This window comes from Octopus sinensis, linkage group LG11 (genome assembly GCF_006345805.1).
Source record: "Octopus sinensis linkage group LG11, ASM634580v1, whole genome shotgun sequence".
Classification (NCBI taxonomy): Eukaryota; Metazoa; Mollusca; class Cephalopoda; order Octopoda; family Octopodidae; genus Octopus; species Octopus sinensis.
Genome location: NC_043007.1, coordinates 36,339,936 through 36,356,609, shown reverse-complemented (window position 1 = coordinate 36,356,609; position 16,674 = coordinate 36,339,936). Strand labels below are relative to the sequence as shown.

General features: G+C 36.9%; 2 protein-coding genes across 2 annotated transcripts in view; one reads left to right on the top strand and one right to left on the bottom strand.

Annotated features, from left to right (window-relative positions):
* The first annotated feature begins 671 nt into the window (after positions 1–671).
* On the top strand, positions 672–13,816 carry LOC115217442 ((R)-specific enoyl-CoA hydratase). The gene is made up of 4 exons (XM_029787143.2): positions 672–1,070; positions 7,570–7,652; positions 10,123–10,223; positions 13,402–13,816. The coding sequence occupies exons 1-4, from the start codon at positions 787–789 to the stop codon at positions 13,468–13,470; spliced, it is 537 nt and encodes a 178-aa protein (XP_029643003.1). The 5' UTR covers positions 672–786; the 3' UTR covers positions 13,471–13,816.
* A 935-nt stretch (positions 13,817–14,751) lies between these two features.
* LOC115217423 overlaps positions 14,752–16,674 on the bottom strand; it is a 74,111-nt gene continuing 72,188 nt past the window's right edge. Inside the window, exon 4 of the mRNA XM_029787121.2 lies at positions 14,752–14,906. Coding sequence (XP_029642981.1) covers positions 14,807–14,906 — 100 coding nt within the window. The 3' untranslated portion in view covers positions 14,752–14,806. The remainder of the gene's footprint in view (positions 14,907–16,674) is intronic.

Here is a 16,674-nt window from a genome sequence, read left to right as displayed (position 1 = left end):
ACAATGACAAATATTTTAAAATGGAGTGAGCAGAGCAAATCATTTTGCAAAATGATTTGCTCACTCCATTTATTATATATACTTTACACGAACAATATACCGTAAATCCTCGAGTATAGTCCGCCCTTGATTATAATATGCAGGGGATTTTTAGGGAGCTGTACTTCTGAAAAACCTAAACCTTGTGTATAATACGCACTCCTTCTCTAACTTGAGTCAAGGAGGTCTATATAACGTCCTTGGTTTGTAAAAATGTATGCGGTAACGTCCTTTATTATTATTGTATATATAACATAATGCAAACGTGTAGCCTTTTTGTGCATTTTGTTTGCAGAAAATAAAGAAATAACAGTAATAACGTTTAATAAATGTTGCTTACTGCAAGTTATGGATAATTCTTTTATGGCTTCATTGCTTTCAGGCTTAGCTTAAGGTATTTTCGCCCCCGACATCACAAAATGCGTCTGAATAAACATTGCCTGACAACAAATAGAGACTCGGACATTGCTTAGAAAATATTTTTCATTTTTAACCTCGTAAGCACAAGGGATTTTGACCTTTAAATTTTGGGGAAAAAATGTGGACTATACTCGAGTTTTTACGGTAATTTACAAAAGTAAACTAAGAAAATAGACAGAAATCTAATTTAGAGTTATGCCCCTTACATCCACAATATGTCGGTGATGACCCAAAAAATAATCTGTTTATCAAACAGCATTTCAAGTAGCTATTTCCGCCCTACATATATATTAATCAGTTTCTGAGAACCAGCAGAACGTTCCGAAGATGCTCGTTTGGAGACTTCTTTCACGTTTCAACTGTAACAGTTCGAGCCATTCTAATTTGATTTCAGTGCTTAATACACAGTACTCCCGGCGATATGCTTCACGCCGTACAGAGTGTGATTTTAAAATTGGTGACAGCGCGAGTTTGTCGCGAACCTTCGACCATTCTCACCTTAAAACGCTCGCGGATTTAATACTTGATTTTAATCCAATTCACTTCGACCCCGAATACGCCAAGAAAACTCGCTTTAAGCAATGCATCGTTCACGGTGTGTTAATCAACGGGTAAGTTATTATGTTAAGCCTGTATTTTTATTAGGCGATCCTTCGGTATAGGTACCGAAGTGGCTTTATTTACATTTCTGAAGATAACAGAAACCCTTTTCTCCCACCCCTAACTCTAACCCTAAGATCGCCCAAACCCTAATCATAACCCCCCCCCCATATATATATATATAAAAAAAAAACCCACTTTCTTGAAATGTATCCTGTATTTCCGGTACCTATACCGAAGTTACGCCATTAATTTATTTATTGATTTATTTAATTGATCTAATAAATATTAGCCTGTGAACGGGGAACAGAAATAATATCTTCTCAGAAATTATCTACCAATGTCACAACACCTCTATGCATGGCCAGAGGGACGAACTAAACTCGAATGAAAAAATGTAAACAAAACCGTTTATATGTAAATATTAGTTTTAAATTTTGACATAAGGCTAACAATTTCAGGGGAGTGGGTTAGTCGATTACATCGATTCCAGTGTTCAACTGGTACCTATTTTATCGACTCCGAAAGGGTGAAAGGTAAAGTCGACCCAGGTGGTATTTGAACTCAGAACGTAAAGTCGGAAGAAAGACAGCTAAGCATTTTGTTTGGCGCAGCGACGATTCTGTCAGCTCGTTGCTTTATTTATATGTAAATATTAGAATAAGTTTGTTTATATATAAGTCAAAGGAAGGAAGGGCAGCGCCTATGACCCCTTTTCAGGGTCACTGAAGCCTGATGGGTAGAAAAGGAGGTACGTACATGTGTGTGTGCGTGTAAAAAAGTTCAACTAGCGGTGTTACGGCTTCGAAGTATAAAGGAACATCCCACTTGAAGCACAAATATTGTGTTTCAAAACCTATGCTTAAGTTTTGTGCTTCAAGTTATTCAAAAGCCACTTTCCGGCCACAACCATTCTAGGCACCAACGGGAAACCTCTACGTGCTAGAAACAACAGCCAAATTTCCCTCTACTTACACTTTACCATTTAAAAAATATATAAGGAAAGAAAAGAGACAAAACAGGAATTTTTTGGTCAGCCGAGGCTCATCTAAAATGAAATGGCAGAGCCGTTAGAGCATGGGACAAAATATTCTGCAGTTTTTGTTCCAGTTCCTGTGCTCTGGGTTCAAATCGTGCCGAGGTCAAATTTGCCTTTCACCGTGTCGGGAGTGGATAAAATAACATACCAGTCCAGGGGGATGGAGTAGCCGAATTTTGGGAGCATTAGAGAAGATCCTTGTGATATTTGTTCCAGCTCTTTACATTCTGATTCCATTGATGGTAGACTTAATTCAATTGTCTGGTTTAACATCATTTCCTAGCACAGTTCAATTTGATACTGAGTGAAGGAAATTTAGTTACTATTTCTAGTAGTTCAAATAACCACTTAGAGGCTCCCTTGTATAATTCGTTTAAGCTACGTTTGTTACTTAGAAATAATATAACTGGTATAGTTGTATTTTGGCTTGTTAAATTCATACGATGAACATAAATGATCTGAGTAAGTAATAATAATAATATACAGTTCTCAGGTACATTACCACTCATCAGAAGAGATTAAAAGACAGAAAAAAGGGATAGAAGACAGACATATAAGTCAAATAAAGGAAAAACAACAATGAAGGCTAGATGTACATGCACAGTACACAGAATAAAACACAAAAAATAGAAAATGAACATTAAAAGAACCATAAAAAGGAAAGCGTGCACAGGCATGTCAGGAATAATGCTGACAAATTTCAGGAAGCATGGAATTTTTTGAAGGATGCAGCTGTTGGATTTTCCTTGGACATGGCATGAAAAATCACCAATGTCTCAAGGGAGTGAGTGTCGTGGAGTTTAGTTACATCCAACAAACACTGAAGTTTTTCCCCAAATCCAGGGTTTTTATAACTGCTCAACTTGACTTAAAAGAATCGAAGTAACTTTTAGTATTCTTATATTAACCAATGGAAAAACGACAATAATATTTCTTCGGCAATACAACATTACCTCATATTCCCAGTTATCAACAATTTGGCACCTTATTTTAAAATGGCTACTTGCAACACAGCTAACAACTGACTTGGTGATTTATTCCATGCCTTGACAATTCTGAAAGTGAAAAATGTTCCAGAAAGTCATGTGATGTTTTTTTGATTTTATAAGCATGTATATAAGTGGTAACAATATTGAATTTAAAGTTGTTGAAAAGATGGTGAATAGTCTTGTGAGCTTCTACCAAATCAGCTATTCAATGTTGACACGTGAGCTTGCCAATGCCCAGAAATGCAATACATTCAAAATATGGTGACTGACCAAAATTATTTGTCTGGTTTCAAATCTCTGGACAGCTTCCAGCAGACTGATATTCTTATTTCTTTACTGCCCACAAAGGGCTAAACATAGAGGGGACAAACAAAAACAGACAAATGGATTAAGTCGATTACATCGACTCCAGTGTGTAACTGGTATTTATTTAATCGACCCCAAAAGGATGAAAGGTAAAGTCGACCTCGGTGGAATTTGAATTCAGAACATAGCGGCAGATGAAATACCGCTAAGCATTTCACTAACGTTTCTACCAGCTTGCCGCCTGATATTCTTGACAAGACGAGATTTCAAACTGGAGATGCAAACTGTGAGTGTGGACATACCATAGCCATATATAGCTTTAAATAGATAGTAGGTGAACAGCTAGCAAAAATCTTACTGAGCAATACTAAAACACCTTGGCCTTTTTTATACAATTTTTAAAAATGTGGCTCATTCAACATCAATCATTGGTGATGATAATGCCTAGGTCATGTTCACCAGCATTAAGGTTGGTGTTGTGGAGAGAGTAGATACATGTATATGATGCACTTGTCTACAGCCAACCTGAGTTGCCAGTCAGCAAATCATTGCTGCATTGAGTCCAGATCAGATTGCAGGAAAGATTTATATCATATAGGCTCTGTTCTTTTCAGACGTAGTGTTGTCTGCGTACTTTAACACAGTAATACACTTCATGGAGGCATCTATTTCAATATGTATGCAATGAATAACAGGAGACCAAGAACAAATCCCTGCAGAACATCAGATGTCTTTGTTAAAGATATAGTATGTTGTCCTAGTATTGTGAGTACCTCTTATTGGCGAAGAATGAAGGATTTAAGCAGTTATAAAGATTAGCCTTCATGTCCATTGCAGAAGTTTTCACCATAATTCGTTCATTTGAGTGTTTCACAAACTTAATTCTATGTATATTCTGTGCAGTGGTTTCCAAAATTGGCACAATATCACACATTTTGGGTAACAGTAGGGGATGATTGGTTAAACCAGCCCAGTACTTTACTGGTACCTTATTTTATCAATCTCTGAAGAATAAAAGATGAAGTTGACCTTGGCAAGAATTGAACTTATATTGACACACCTTTAATACTGATGAATCGCTAGAATCAATACTGCTTTGGACAAAATGTCTTGTATTTAGTGGTAGCCCATTTATGTTCTGAATTTAAAACCTTCTGAGATTTACTTCACCCTTCTGGGGTCAATAAAAAAAAATTGTCAATTAATTACTGGGGTTAATTTAATCTATTTTACCCTCTTCTAAAATATATGGTTCTGTGCCAATGTTTGAAACTAAAATCTATATCTTTTATCTTCTATCTTTCCTTTGTTTCAGTCATTGGGCTAGATGCTGCTTGGAGCTCTGCCTTGAAGGGTTTAATGAAACAAATTGGTCTCAGTGCTTATTTTCTAAGTCTGGCACTTATTGTATCAGATTTTTTTGCTGAACTGACAAGTTATGGAGATGTAAATAAACTGACACCAATTGTCAAGCAGTGGGGAGGGACAAATACAAACACATACATACATATACACACTCACACACATACATATATATTGGGTTGTCTGGAAAGTTCGTACTTATTTTTAAAGGAAAGAAACAGGTCAATAAATGCTTGCCATTACATTTTTAATCAAACAAATATGAACCATTTTGTTGTACAATGCATCTCCATCTATCCTTTAACTTGAAAATACTCTCTTCCCAGAATTGAGGTGGTTTCATGGCAAAGAATTCATGAAGGTATCTTTTTACGTCATCCTAGGAATTGAACCATTAAGACTATTCTGCAGAGACCTGAATAAGTGGAAATCCGAAGGAGCAATATCTGGTGAATATGGAGGGTGGTGTAACACATCCAAGCCAAGCTGCAGCAATTTTTGTCTGGTTCCCAAAGCATCAAGTGCCGAAAATAAACTTTGTTATCTTCCATTTTAAAGGGTTACAGAATTAACACAGGTTATAGGAACATAAATCTTCTTCCACGAAAAGATAGCTTAAACTGTGATCTAAATGGAGGTGTAGTCAAATCCTATTTTATGGACTCAACCATGTTCTAAAATAAGTCGAAAGGTAAGCTACTATAAATCAGCACAAACTTTTCTGACAACCCAATACAATAAGCCTCAAGGGAATAGTAGAAGACACTTGCTCATGGTGTTGTATTGTGGAATTGAACCCAAAATCATGTGGTTGCAAGGCAAGCTTCTTAACAACATGATTTTTCTTATTGCATTGATGCCATATTAGATTATGATTAGATTATTTAAGCTGCTTCAAACAAAAATGCTAATAGAGTTGGGTTGTCCAATATCTTGTAAGAAAATATTTGGTAGATGGACACTGTGTGGAAGCCAATTGCATGTGTGTGCATGCATACGTGTGTGTGTGTGTGTGTGTGTTTTCCTGTGTGTCAGTCAGTGTAGATGAGATTGACAGCTTGCAACATTCTTGTCTGGCTGAGTTATTTCCCTCTTACATTAGTCTCTGCTTACTTAGTATCTTACAGAAACGATGAAATGAGCATGACCTCAATCCACTGACTGGATGATGGACAAGTCCCTGAAACTCTAGACACGAAAATTAAACTCATTGAACTTGTCTGTTGATTTCTTATAAAGTACTTGGTTAACATGTATCAGCACTGATGGCTTAGTGGATTGGGTTCTAAAAAACTAGCTACAGAAGTCAGCTGTTCACATCTTGCTTGTGGCACTTAATTTTTTTTTCACCTGTCCATAGGCAAAACCTGTAACTCTCAGTGGCTGAGTTCATCTAATTGTGCATAGGTTCATACCTGTGAGGTTGTTGTTTATCCCCTAGTCTATTCTAATCAAGTATACCTATAATCAAAAAGGCATTCTAGTTGTGACCATTCTATTTCTTATTTTGAATTGTACCTTTCTCTGGTCAAAACATGTAAATCTCAATATTTCAGCCCATCAAATTGTGAGTATCATAGTGTTGTTGATTTTCAGCTTTCAAATCAGCTCAGATAGAGAGGCATTCCTGCTATGACCATCTCATCTATTTTTTTTTAAGCAGTACTGTAGTATGATTACTTTTAACCCCAATTCAGTGGTTAGAGCAGCGGTCAAGGGATTACGGGTTTGAATCTCAGACGGGGCGATGTGTGTGTTTATGAGCGAAAACACCTAAGCTTCACATGTCTCTGGCAGAAGGTAATGGCGAACTTCTACTGACTCTTTCGCCACAACTTTCTCTCACTCTTTCCTCCTGCATCTTGCAGCTCACCTGCGATGGACCGGTGTCCCATCCAGGTGGGGAACCTATATGCCAAGGAAACCAAGAAACCAGCCCTTATGAGCCGGGTGTGGATCGAGAAGGACTCTATAGTGAATAAAAACTAACCTCAAATAGGCTAGCAACCTATCCATGGGAAGATTAGTCTCTCATCCATATACTGCTTTAGAAACCAGGGATAATCACTGTCTGCATTGATACATGATGAACTGATGGCAAGTTAACTTTTCCTTGGTCACAGTCTCTTAAGACTATGACTTTTACTAAGCTATTGATTAAGACTAAGGTTGTTACTTGCTACAGATAAGACATTGATTAAGACTGTTACTTGTTACTATGATTGTCCTACTCATAAACCATTGCTGTTACTTACTATATTTGTTGTTTTACATTTGGTACACAAGGCTATCAAGTTTATAAAGTAAATAAATTAAATACTATCTTTGGATGGCCTTGGATCGTAGGGCAACCTGCTGTGCTTGAGGAGACCTATTGAGTCAAGTACATCAACATCAAAATCAAAATCAAATGGAGACTGTAGTTGTGATACTCATGCCAGTGGCATGTAAAATGCATCATCCGAATGTGGCTGATGCCAGTGCCGCCTTGACTGGCTTCCGTGCCAGTGGCACTTAAAAAGCACCAACCGATCATGCCTGTTGCCAGCCTCCCCTGGCCCTTGTGCCAGTGGCACATAAAAAGCATCCACTACACTCACAGAGTGGTTGGCATTAGGAAGGGCATCCAGCTGTAGAAAAACTGCCAGATCAGACTGGATCCTGGTGCAGCCTCCTGGCTTCCCAGACCCTGGTCAAACCATCCAACCCATGCTAGCATGGAAAACAGACGTTAAACGATGATGATGATGTTTGTAAACAATAGTTACAGGGGAAATAATATATTGTAATATAAATGCCATTGCTAATTTTCAGACTGATTTCTGCTGTAATTGCTACACATATACCAGGACCTGGGGCTGTTTATTTGTCGAGTTCTATAGAATTTCCCAATGCTTGTGAGTTATCTCTTCTTGTAATTTTTTTTTTTGCTGTTGATTTCTTTTTTCATTTATGAAGAACATATAAATACATACATGTGTGTGTGTGTCTATATGTATGTATGTATGTATGTATGTATGTATGTATGTATGTATGTATGTATGTATGTATGTATGTATGTATGTATGTATGTATGTATGTGTGTGTGTGTGTGTGAGTCTATATATATGTATGTATATGTGTGTGTGTGTTTTTTATTCTTAACATTGAACTTAACATTAAACTAAAGGATTGCTTAATATTTTTTGTAGAATACACATTTATTAAACTTTTACAAGAATAGAGTTGACAGTGACTTTGAAGTTTAGTCCTGTTAGCCTTCACCAGACAATCTGGGGAAGGCTAGCAAGTTGAAACTTCGAAGTCACTGTCAACTCTATTGTTGTAAAAGTATAATAAATGTGTATTCTACAAAAATTATTAAGCAAACTTTTAGTTTAATTTTAAGTTGTTTTTATTATTTTACATAGAAACAAACTGTGTGGTAAGAATCTTGCTTTCCAACCACACAGTTCCAGGTTCACTCCCTCTGTGTGGCACCTTGGGCAAATGTCTTCTACTATAATCTTGGACCGACTAAAGCCTTGTGAGTGGATTTGGTAGACAGGAACTGAAAGAAGCCTCCCTCTCTCTCTTTCGGAGAGGCACAAGCACCTACACGCACATATACACACACGGCAGTAACTTCCGCCTGCCGAATTCAATCACAAAGCTTCGGTCAGCTCGGGGCTATAGCGGAAGACACCTACCCAAAGTGCCACGCAGTGGGACTGAACCTGAAACCATGTAGCTAGGAAGCAAGCTCCCTAACCACACAGCCATGCCCGCGCCTGTATATATATATATATATAATAGAAATATGTTACAAAAAGAAAATAGAAACTAGATGTGGAAATGTAAGGGGAAAGCAAGAAGAAAATTAAGAAAAAATGCACATTGGAAATCAAAAAAAGTAAAGGCTTTTTATGAAAAGTAATGATAGATATATACAATTAGATGAACTGAGGTAGGAATAAAAGTAATAAATCGGTGTGCATTCAAAGCAATGATTAGTAAATTTACGAAACCGGTATGCTTTTGAATCTCTTTAACAATTCACAATAATGACTTTTATTACTTTTATTCCTACCTCAGTTCATCTAATTGTATATATCTGTCGTTACTTTTCATAAAAAGCCTTTACTTTTTTTGATTTCCAATGTGCATTTTCGCTTATTTTTCTTCTTACTTTCCCCCTGTGTTTGTGTGTCTTTTTTCGTCCCCATAACTTAACGGTTCGGCATACGAAACTGATAAAATAAGTACTAGGCTTACAAACAATAAGTCCTAGAGTCAATTTGTCTGACTAAAGGTGGAGCAAATTAACACCAGGACTTATTCTTTGTAAGCCTAGTACTTATTTTATCGGTCACTTTTGCCGAACCACTAAGTTACGGGGATGTAAACATACCAGCATTAATTACTTATCTTTTAGTTTACAGCTTTGATAAGTGGTGAAAACATTGTAATTAGAGCCATTTTACACTTCCTGTAGAAAAAAAGAAGAAAGTGTAAAGACAGTGGCAAAAGAAATTAATGATGTAAAAAAGGTCCTGGAACTGTCAATGAACACGTGGCATATAATTGGTCCCGGAAGATTTTCTATCGTAGAAGATGAGACCTTGCTTGATGTGATTGAACAGCAACCAAGTACTTGTACTTGTACTTTGTCAGCAGAACCTGGTCCTTCACAAAACACCGTTAATTGACACCTCATAAGTTCAGCCTTGTGGACTGATGCTGTGAAGAAGCTCCTCATAAACTGACTACTGGCTAGACTGAACGACATGTGGACATTTGAAAAACAGCTGCTGGCAAATCTTTGAGATTCTTGCTTTTGGCATTGAATTGTAACTGGGGATGAAAAATGGATCTATTATTGTAATTCTGAAAGAAATCTGTGGCCTTGTTCCAGCCATGCTGGGCAAAATGCTTAGCGGCATTTTGTCCATCTTTATATTCTGAGTTCAAATGCTGCTGAGGTCGACTTTGCCTTTCATCCTTTTGAGGTCAATGTAATCAACATACCACCTGCCCAAAATTGCTGGCCTTGTGCCAAAATAATAATAATAATAATAATAATAATAATAATAATAATAATAATACTGCTAAGGTCAGCTTTGCCTTTCATCCTTTCAGGGCTGATAAAATAAGTACCAGTTGAATATTGTGGTCAATGTAATCATTTTTCTCTTCTACTCAAAAGTTACTGGCCTTGTGTTAAAAATAGGAAGAATTACTATTGTTTTTGTTGTTATTGTTATTACGTTGATTTTTGTTTTGTTTCAAAATAAATTGTTTGATGTTTTCTGTAATTGCAAAACATAATATATAATAATATCCATGGAAATTACCTGAGCTTACCTTTGTCTACTTCTGTATTTCCAGTGTTTGTTGATGAACCTGTCACCAGTGAGGTTACAGTGACATCTATCAAAGGAATGGTCATGACTTTGGACACAGTTGCCACAGCCACAGACAGAGACAAAGTAAATGTTTATAATTTTTCTTGCCTTATATACCGTAAATCCTCTTGCATAGTCTGCCCTTGAGTATAATACGCAGGGGATTTTTAGGGAGCTGTACCTCTGAAAATCCTATACCTTGCGTTATAATACACTTGAGTCAAGGAGGTCTATATAACGTCCTTGGTTTGTAAAAATGTATACATTAACGTCCTTTATTATAATTGTACATATAACATAATGCAAACGTGTAGCTTTTTTGTGCATTTTGTTTGCAGAAAATAAAGAAATAACAGTAATAACGTTTAATAAATGTTGCTTACTGCAAGTTATGGATGATTCTTTTATGACTTCATTGCTTTCAGGCTTAGCTTAAGGTATTTTCGCGCCCAACATCACAAAATGCGTCTGAATAAACATTGCCGAACAAATAGAGACTCAAACATTGCTTAGAAAATAATTTTCGTTTTTAACCTCGTATATAGTACGCACTTGGGATTTTGACCTATAAATTTTGAGAAAAAAATGTGGATTATACTCAAGGATTTACGGTATTTTCCTGGTCGGTGAGCTGGCAGAAACATTAGCACGCCGGGCGAAATGCGTTGCTGTATTTCGTCTGCCATTACGTTCTCAGTTCAAATTCCGCCGAGGTCGACTTTGACTTTCATCCTTTCGGGGTCGATAAATTAAGTACCAGTTACGCACTGGGGTCGATATAATCGACTTAATCCGTTTGTTTGTCCTTGTTTGTTCTCTCTCTGTTTAGTCCCTTGTGGGTAGTAAAGAAATAGGTATTTTCCTGGTCTTACATACAAAGTAGTATCAAAAAGTTTCCAGACTAGTTATGTTTGATAAAAAAATAACTTATTCACCTAAGTTTTACTTTCATCTCCTTCGAAATAGTTACCTTGTGCAAGCAATACACCAGTTTCAGCATTCCTGTCACTTTTGGAATCCAGCCTGGAAGTTGTTTTTGTAAGCAAGTCGAGGACCTTCTGTGATTCACTCTGTATCTTGACAATGGTGTTAAAATGACAACCTTTGAGGGCAGGTGTGGAAGTGATAGTGTGTTATTTTTTGTAAGCAAGTCGAAGACCTTTTGTGATTCACTCTGGATCTTGACAATGGTGTTAAAATGACAACCTTTGAGGGCAGGTGTGGAAGTGATAGTGTGTTATTTTTTGTAAGCGAGTCGAGGACCTTCTGTGATTCATTCTGGATCTTGACAATGGTGTTAAAATGACAACCTTTGAGGGCAGGTGTGGAAGTGATAGTGTATTATTTTTTGTAAGCGAGTCGAGGACCTTCTGTGATTCATTCTGGATCTTGACAATGGTGTTAAAATGACAACCTTTGAGGGCAGGTGTGGAAGTGATAGTGTGTTATTTTTTGTAAGCAAGTCGAAGACCTTTTGTGATTCATTCTGGATCTTGACAATGGTGTTAAAATCGCAACCTTTGAGGGCAGGTGTGGAAGTGATAGTGTGTTATTTTTTGTAAGCAAGTCGAAGACCTTTTGTGATTCACTCTGGATCTTGACAATGGTGTTAAAATCGCAACCTTTGAGGGCAGGTGTGGAAGCGATACCGTGTTGTTTTTAGTGACAAACTCACGAGTGAGGAGAGCTTAGTGACGGGTTGCATTGTTATCATGAAGAATCCAATTCTTCATGCTACACAGATTTGGTTGCTTTCGTTGAATGTCCACCTCCCAATTCTTCAAACCATCGCAGTAGAACTCTTGGTTGATGGTCTGACCCTGGGAGATGAATTTTCGATGTACAATACTGCGGATGTAAAAAAAAAAGACGAGCTGCTCTTGATTAAGCTGTGGTTTTGTTTTGTGCTCATGCCACTTGAAACATTGCATACGACCCATTGCCTCCTTGTTGTAAATCTGCTGAAGCATGCTCAGTGTCTCTGTAGCAGACTTCCCAAGTTTAATGCAAAATTTCATGTTGGCTCTTTGTTCCTGTCCATGACAAAAATCACAGACTACAGCATACACATGATCACTAAGATACAAATTTCATAACTTGCAAAGTAAACACACCAATATCACTCAGTACATTACCTCATAGTATTGAGATTTCAATGATGTGATCATTTATTTTTAAAATGATATTGTAGAGTAGTTATGATAGGCTGAATCTGGCCAGTGCAAACTTAAAACAAGTAGAATCTTTGGACCTGATATGGCTTGTTTAAATATTAAAGGGTTAAAGTGATTTAAGTTAAAAACCATCACTCCAAATTTTAGTCTTTGTACTTATCTTATATCATTTTTCAAATGATATTATAGGGTAGGTGTGAGTGGCTGAATCTGGCCAGTGCAAACTTAAAACAAGTAGAATCTTTGGACCTGATATGGCTTGTTTAAATATTAAAGGGTTAAAGTGATTTAAGTTAAAAACCATCACTCCAAATTTTAGTCTTTGTACTTATCTTATATCATTTTTCAAATGATATTATAGGGTAGGTGTGAGTGGCTGAATCTGGCCAGTGCAAACTTAAAACAAGTAGAATCTTTGGACCTGATATGGCTTGTTTAAATATTAAAGGGTTAAAGTGATTTAAGTTAAAAACCATCACTCCAAATTTTAGTCTTTGTACTTATCTTATATCATTTTTCAAAATGATATTATAGGGTAGGTGTGAGTGGCTGAATCTGGCCAGTGCAAACTTAAAACAAGTAGAATCTTTGGACCTGATATGGCTTGTTTAAATATTAAAGGGTTAAAGTGATTTAAGTTAAAAACCATCACTCCAAATTTTAGTCTTTGTACTTATCTTATATCATTTTTCAAATGATATTATAGGGTAGGTGTGAGTGGCTGAATCTGGCCAGTGCAAACTTAAAACTAGTAGAATCTTTGGGCCTGATATGGCTTGTTTAACTATTAAAGAGTCAAAGTGATTTAAGTTAAAAACCATCACTCCAAATTTTTGGCTTTGTACTTATCTTACATCATTTTCAAAATGATATTGTAGGGTAGGTGTGAGAGGCTGGATCTGGCCAGTGTAAACTTAAAACAAGTAGAATCTTTGGGCCTGATATGGCCTGTTTAAATATTAAAGGGTCAAAGTGATTTAAGTTAAAAACCATCACTCCAAATTTTTGGCTTTGTACTTATCTTATAAAAATATAATTGTATTATGTAAAATTATTGAACTAATACTTCTCTCTTTTCTTTCTTGTAGATTGTCTTGAAAGGTGAAGCTAAAGTTCTTGTACCAAAATCCAGAATGAAAATAGTTTATGAAGAATAAATAAACATATACAAGCTCATGCCTCAATAAGAAAATCAAACCAATAAAAGTATATAAGTGTGTGTGTGTGTGTAAAAGGCAATCAAAGAATAATGTAGATATATAATGACCATGTAATATATTCTCACGTGTAGCTTGCATTAAAAAGTATCAACTTAGAGTTGTGCAAGTTTTACTAAGTGAAAACTTTCATCTGGATACTGGCAACTGTTATCTGTAATTTGTATATATTATGGAATCTAATACAAAGAATGTGTGTGTGTTTTTGGAAAACAAAGACTGATCAATACCATTCAATGAACTCATAGCACAAAATATTATGTTGAATAAATTTGTATTCTTTAAATTAAGTGTTTGTATAGATGCAAAAGACTCATGCAAGAGATTGAAAAGTAGCAATTAGTAGGAATCAAATTTGTATTAATTAGGTGACAGAGGTTCAATTCCTTGACTTTCATCCCTCCAAGGATGATAAAATAAAGTAACAATCATGAACTGAAGTCAATGATATCAACTAGCCACTCCTCCACTTGCTGTTGTTGTTGCTGGTGGTGGTGGTGGTGGCAAAATCATTAGTACGCCAGGCAAAATACTTAGCCAAAGCTGACTTTGCCTTTCATCCTTTCCAGGTCAATAAATCAAGTACCAGTGAAACACTGGGGTTGATGTAATTGATTAATTCCTCCTCCCAAATTTCAGGCCTTGTGCCTTTAGTAGAAAGGATTATTATTATTACTATTAAGTGAGAGATTAGTGCACACCATCAAAGTGACACTGGGGTACAAATATATGTATCCCAATATACCCATCATGTCTACGTGTGCGATAAGGATACACCAGATACATGCACCACAACCTTAGGTGTGCGACATGGTGATCTCTATCGAGATAAACAACACATTATTCTTGTTGTTGTTAAGGCAGGTAACTGGCATAATCATTAACATGCCAGCTGAAATGCTTGGCGATATTTCATCTGCCACTATGTTCTGAGTTCAAATTCCGTTGTGGTCGACTTTGTCTTTCATCATTTTGGTGGCAATAAATTACTTGACAATCTGTGTTGGTTTGTTTACTTCCTCATTGTGCTTGTCACTACCACTACTTGACAGTCTGTATGGGTTTGTTTACATCCCCATAATTTAGTAGTTCTGCAAAAGAGACCAATAGAATAAGTCCTGGAATAAGTACTATGTTTGATTTGTACAACTAAAGTCTTTGAGGTGATGCCCCAATATGGCCACAGTTCATTAAGTGAAACAAGAAAACATAAAAGATATAAACACTAACAATGCATACATTTTTATTTATTTATTTATACTGAAAAAAAAGATCATTATATATTTCTTAAATCCATAATTTGATTGTAGAATTCTCTGTCTTTGGGATTCTCTTCACATTTCACTGCATTGTTTGGTGGTACCATCTGATGATATCTGCAGTGAGAATATCAAGAGGAATTGGATATTAGTAACAGATAAAAGCAATGAAAAATATTCAAAAGTATATATATATATATATATATATAATAAAAATAAATGTGCCCTTTTTAAAGCCTAGCTAGGCTCATGGGCCCGGTTTGCTGGTTTCTATGGCATATGTGATCCCCAGCTGGACGGGACGCAAGTCCATCGCAGCGTTACTCATTTTTGCTAGCTGAGTGGACTGGAGCAATGTGAAATGAAGTGTTTTGCTCAAGAACACAATGCGTCGCCCGGTCCAGGAATCGAAACCACAATCTTACGATCATGATGCTGACACCCTAACCACTAAGCCACACGCCTCCACACACATATATATATCATCATCATCATCGTTTAATGTCCGTTTTCTGTGCTAGCACGGGCTGGACGGTTCGACTGGGGTCTGGGAAGCCAGGAGGCTTCACCAGGCTCCTGAGCCAATTAATGCCTTGGGAATGGAACCTGTGTTGATGATACTCATTAGTCACTCTTACCATTTAACCACCCCGTGTCACATTATAATCTCACACACCCAGTGACAGCTCGTGTATAGGCACTGCGGAACTTGCAGCATCCCCTATTTCCACTCGATATTATCTATAACATTCTATATGATTAGTCCTTTTTTCTTTGATTCTTTCTTTGAACTTGTACATTATATAATCCTTAAGCTTAATGTTAGTAGCCATCCCCTTCTTCTTGTTCCTCATTAGGGCCAGTTTCCCGGATTCCTTGGCGTATAGGTTCCCCACTTGGATGGGACGCCAGTCCGTCGCAGGTGAGATGCAAGAGGAAAGAGTGAGAGAAAGTTGTGGTGAAAGAGTCAGCAGAAGTTCTCCATTACCTTCTGGCGGAGCTGCATGGAGCTTAGGTGTTTCACTCATAAACACACACATCGCCCGGTCTGAGATTCGAATCCACGATCCCTCAACCGCGAGTCCGCTGCTCTAACCACTAGACCATGTGTCTCCACAGCTATCCCCTGGTTTATGAAAAAAAAAGAACAAAAATCCTTGTATAGAACTGTACACTTCACAGTTCCAGCGACACGGTGTTAGGCTGTTGTGCACATGCACACATGTCTGAGATAAGAAGCTTCACGCTAGGGAGAAAAAACACTGTGATCCATGCAATGCCGACCCCGATGTGCTGGTGAAAAGTAGTGTTTCTTTTAGACTCTGCATGTGTTGTGCTTAAAAACGTGTTTACATTCTTGAATGTGATAAAGTGTAGAATTAGATTATTATCCTGTCTCCAGATACAATGTTGCTACCAGGATTTGAAAAATAGGACACATTTCTCCACCTTTATTTTGTGATTTAGTGGAGATTTTTGAGAAACAAGGGGGAATTCGCGGCCGTGTTCAGTGAATAAATTAAACACACTACCCAGCAGTGGCTAAAAACGAACCGATCAAGTTTATATATAAATTTCCTTGTTATATGTTTGTTTCCTTTTACGCAATATTAAAACAATGGCTAAAAAATTTCCTGAAGCAGCACCCTTACTAATTTTGTCTACGAGCTGCCACTGCACACATCTATTCCCTCTGGTGTCACTGTTACATCAAAATGTAAAAATAGGGATCAACAAGCCCTCTCCCTTTAGTCTTGTCAAAAGCAAAATAACCTCCCTAGTGCTTGTGATATGAAAAAATGCACTAAGTACACTCTGTAATGTAAAATACAGCATCTAGTCATAGAAACGAAGCCAAAAATAAAACTCTGTGTACGAGATGTAG

Excerpts from the sequence above, each read along its gene's own strand:
- LOC115217442 (XM_029787143.2), top strand. The coding sequence starts at position 787 with ATGCTCGTTTGGAGACTTCTTTCACGTTTCAACTGTAACAGTTCGAGC. Across the intron at positions 1,071-7,569 it reads CACGGTGTGTTAATCAACGG|ACTGATTTCTGCTGTAATTG; the intron begins GTAAGTTATTAT and ends GCTAATTTTCAG. Across the intron at positions 7,653-10,122 it reads TATAGAATTTCCCAATGCTT|TGTTTGTTGATGAACCTGTC; the intron begins GTGAGTTATCTC and ends CTGTATTTCCAG.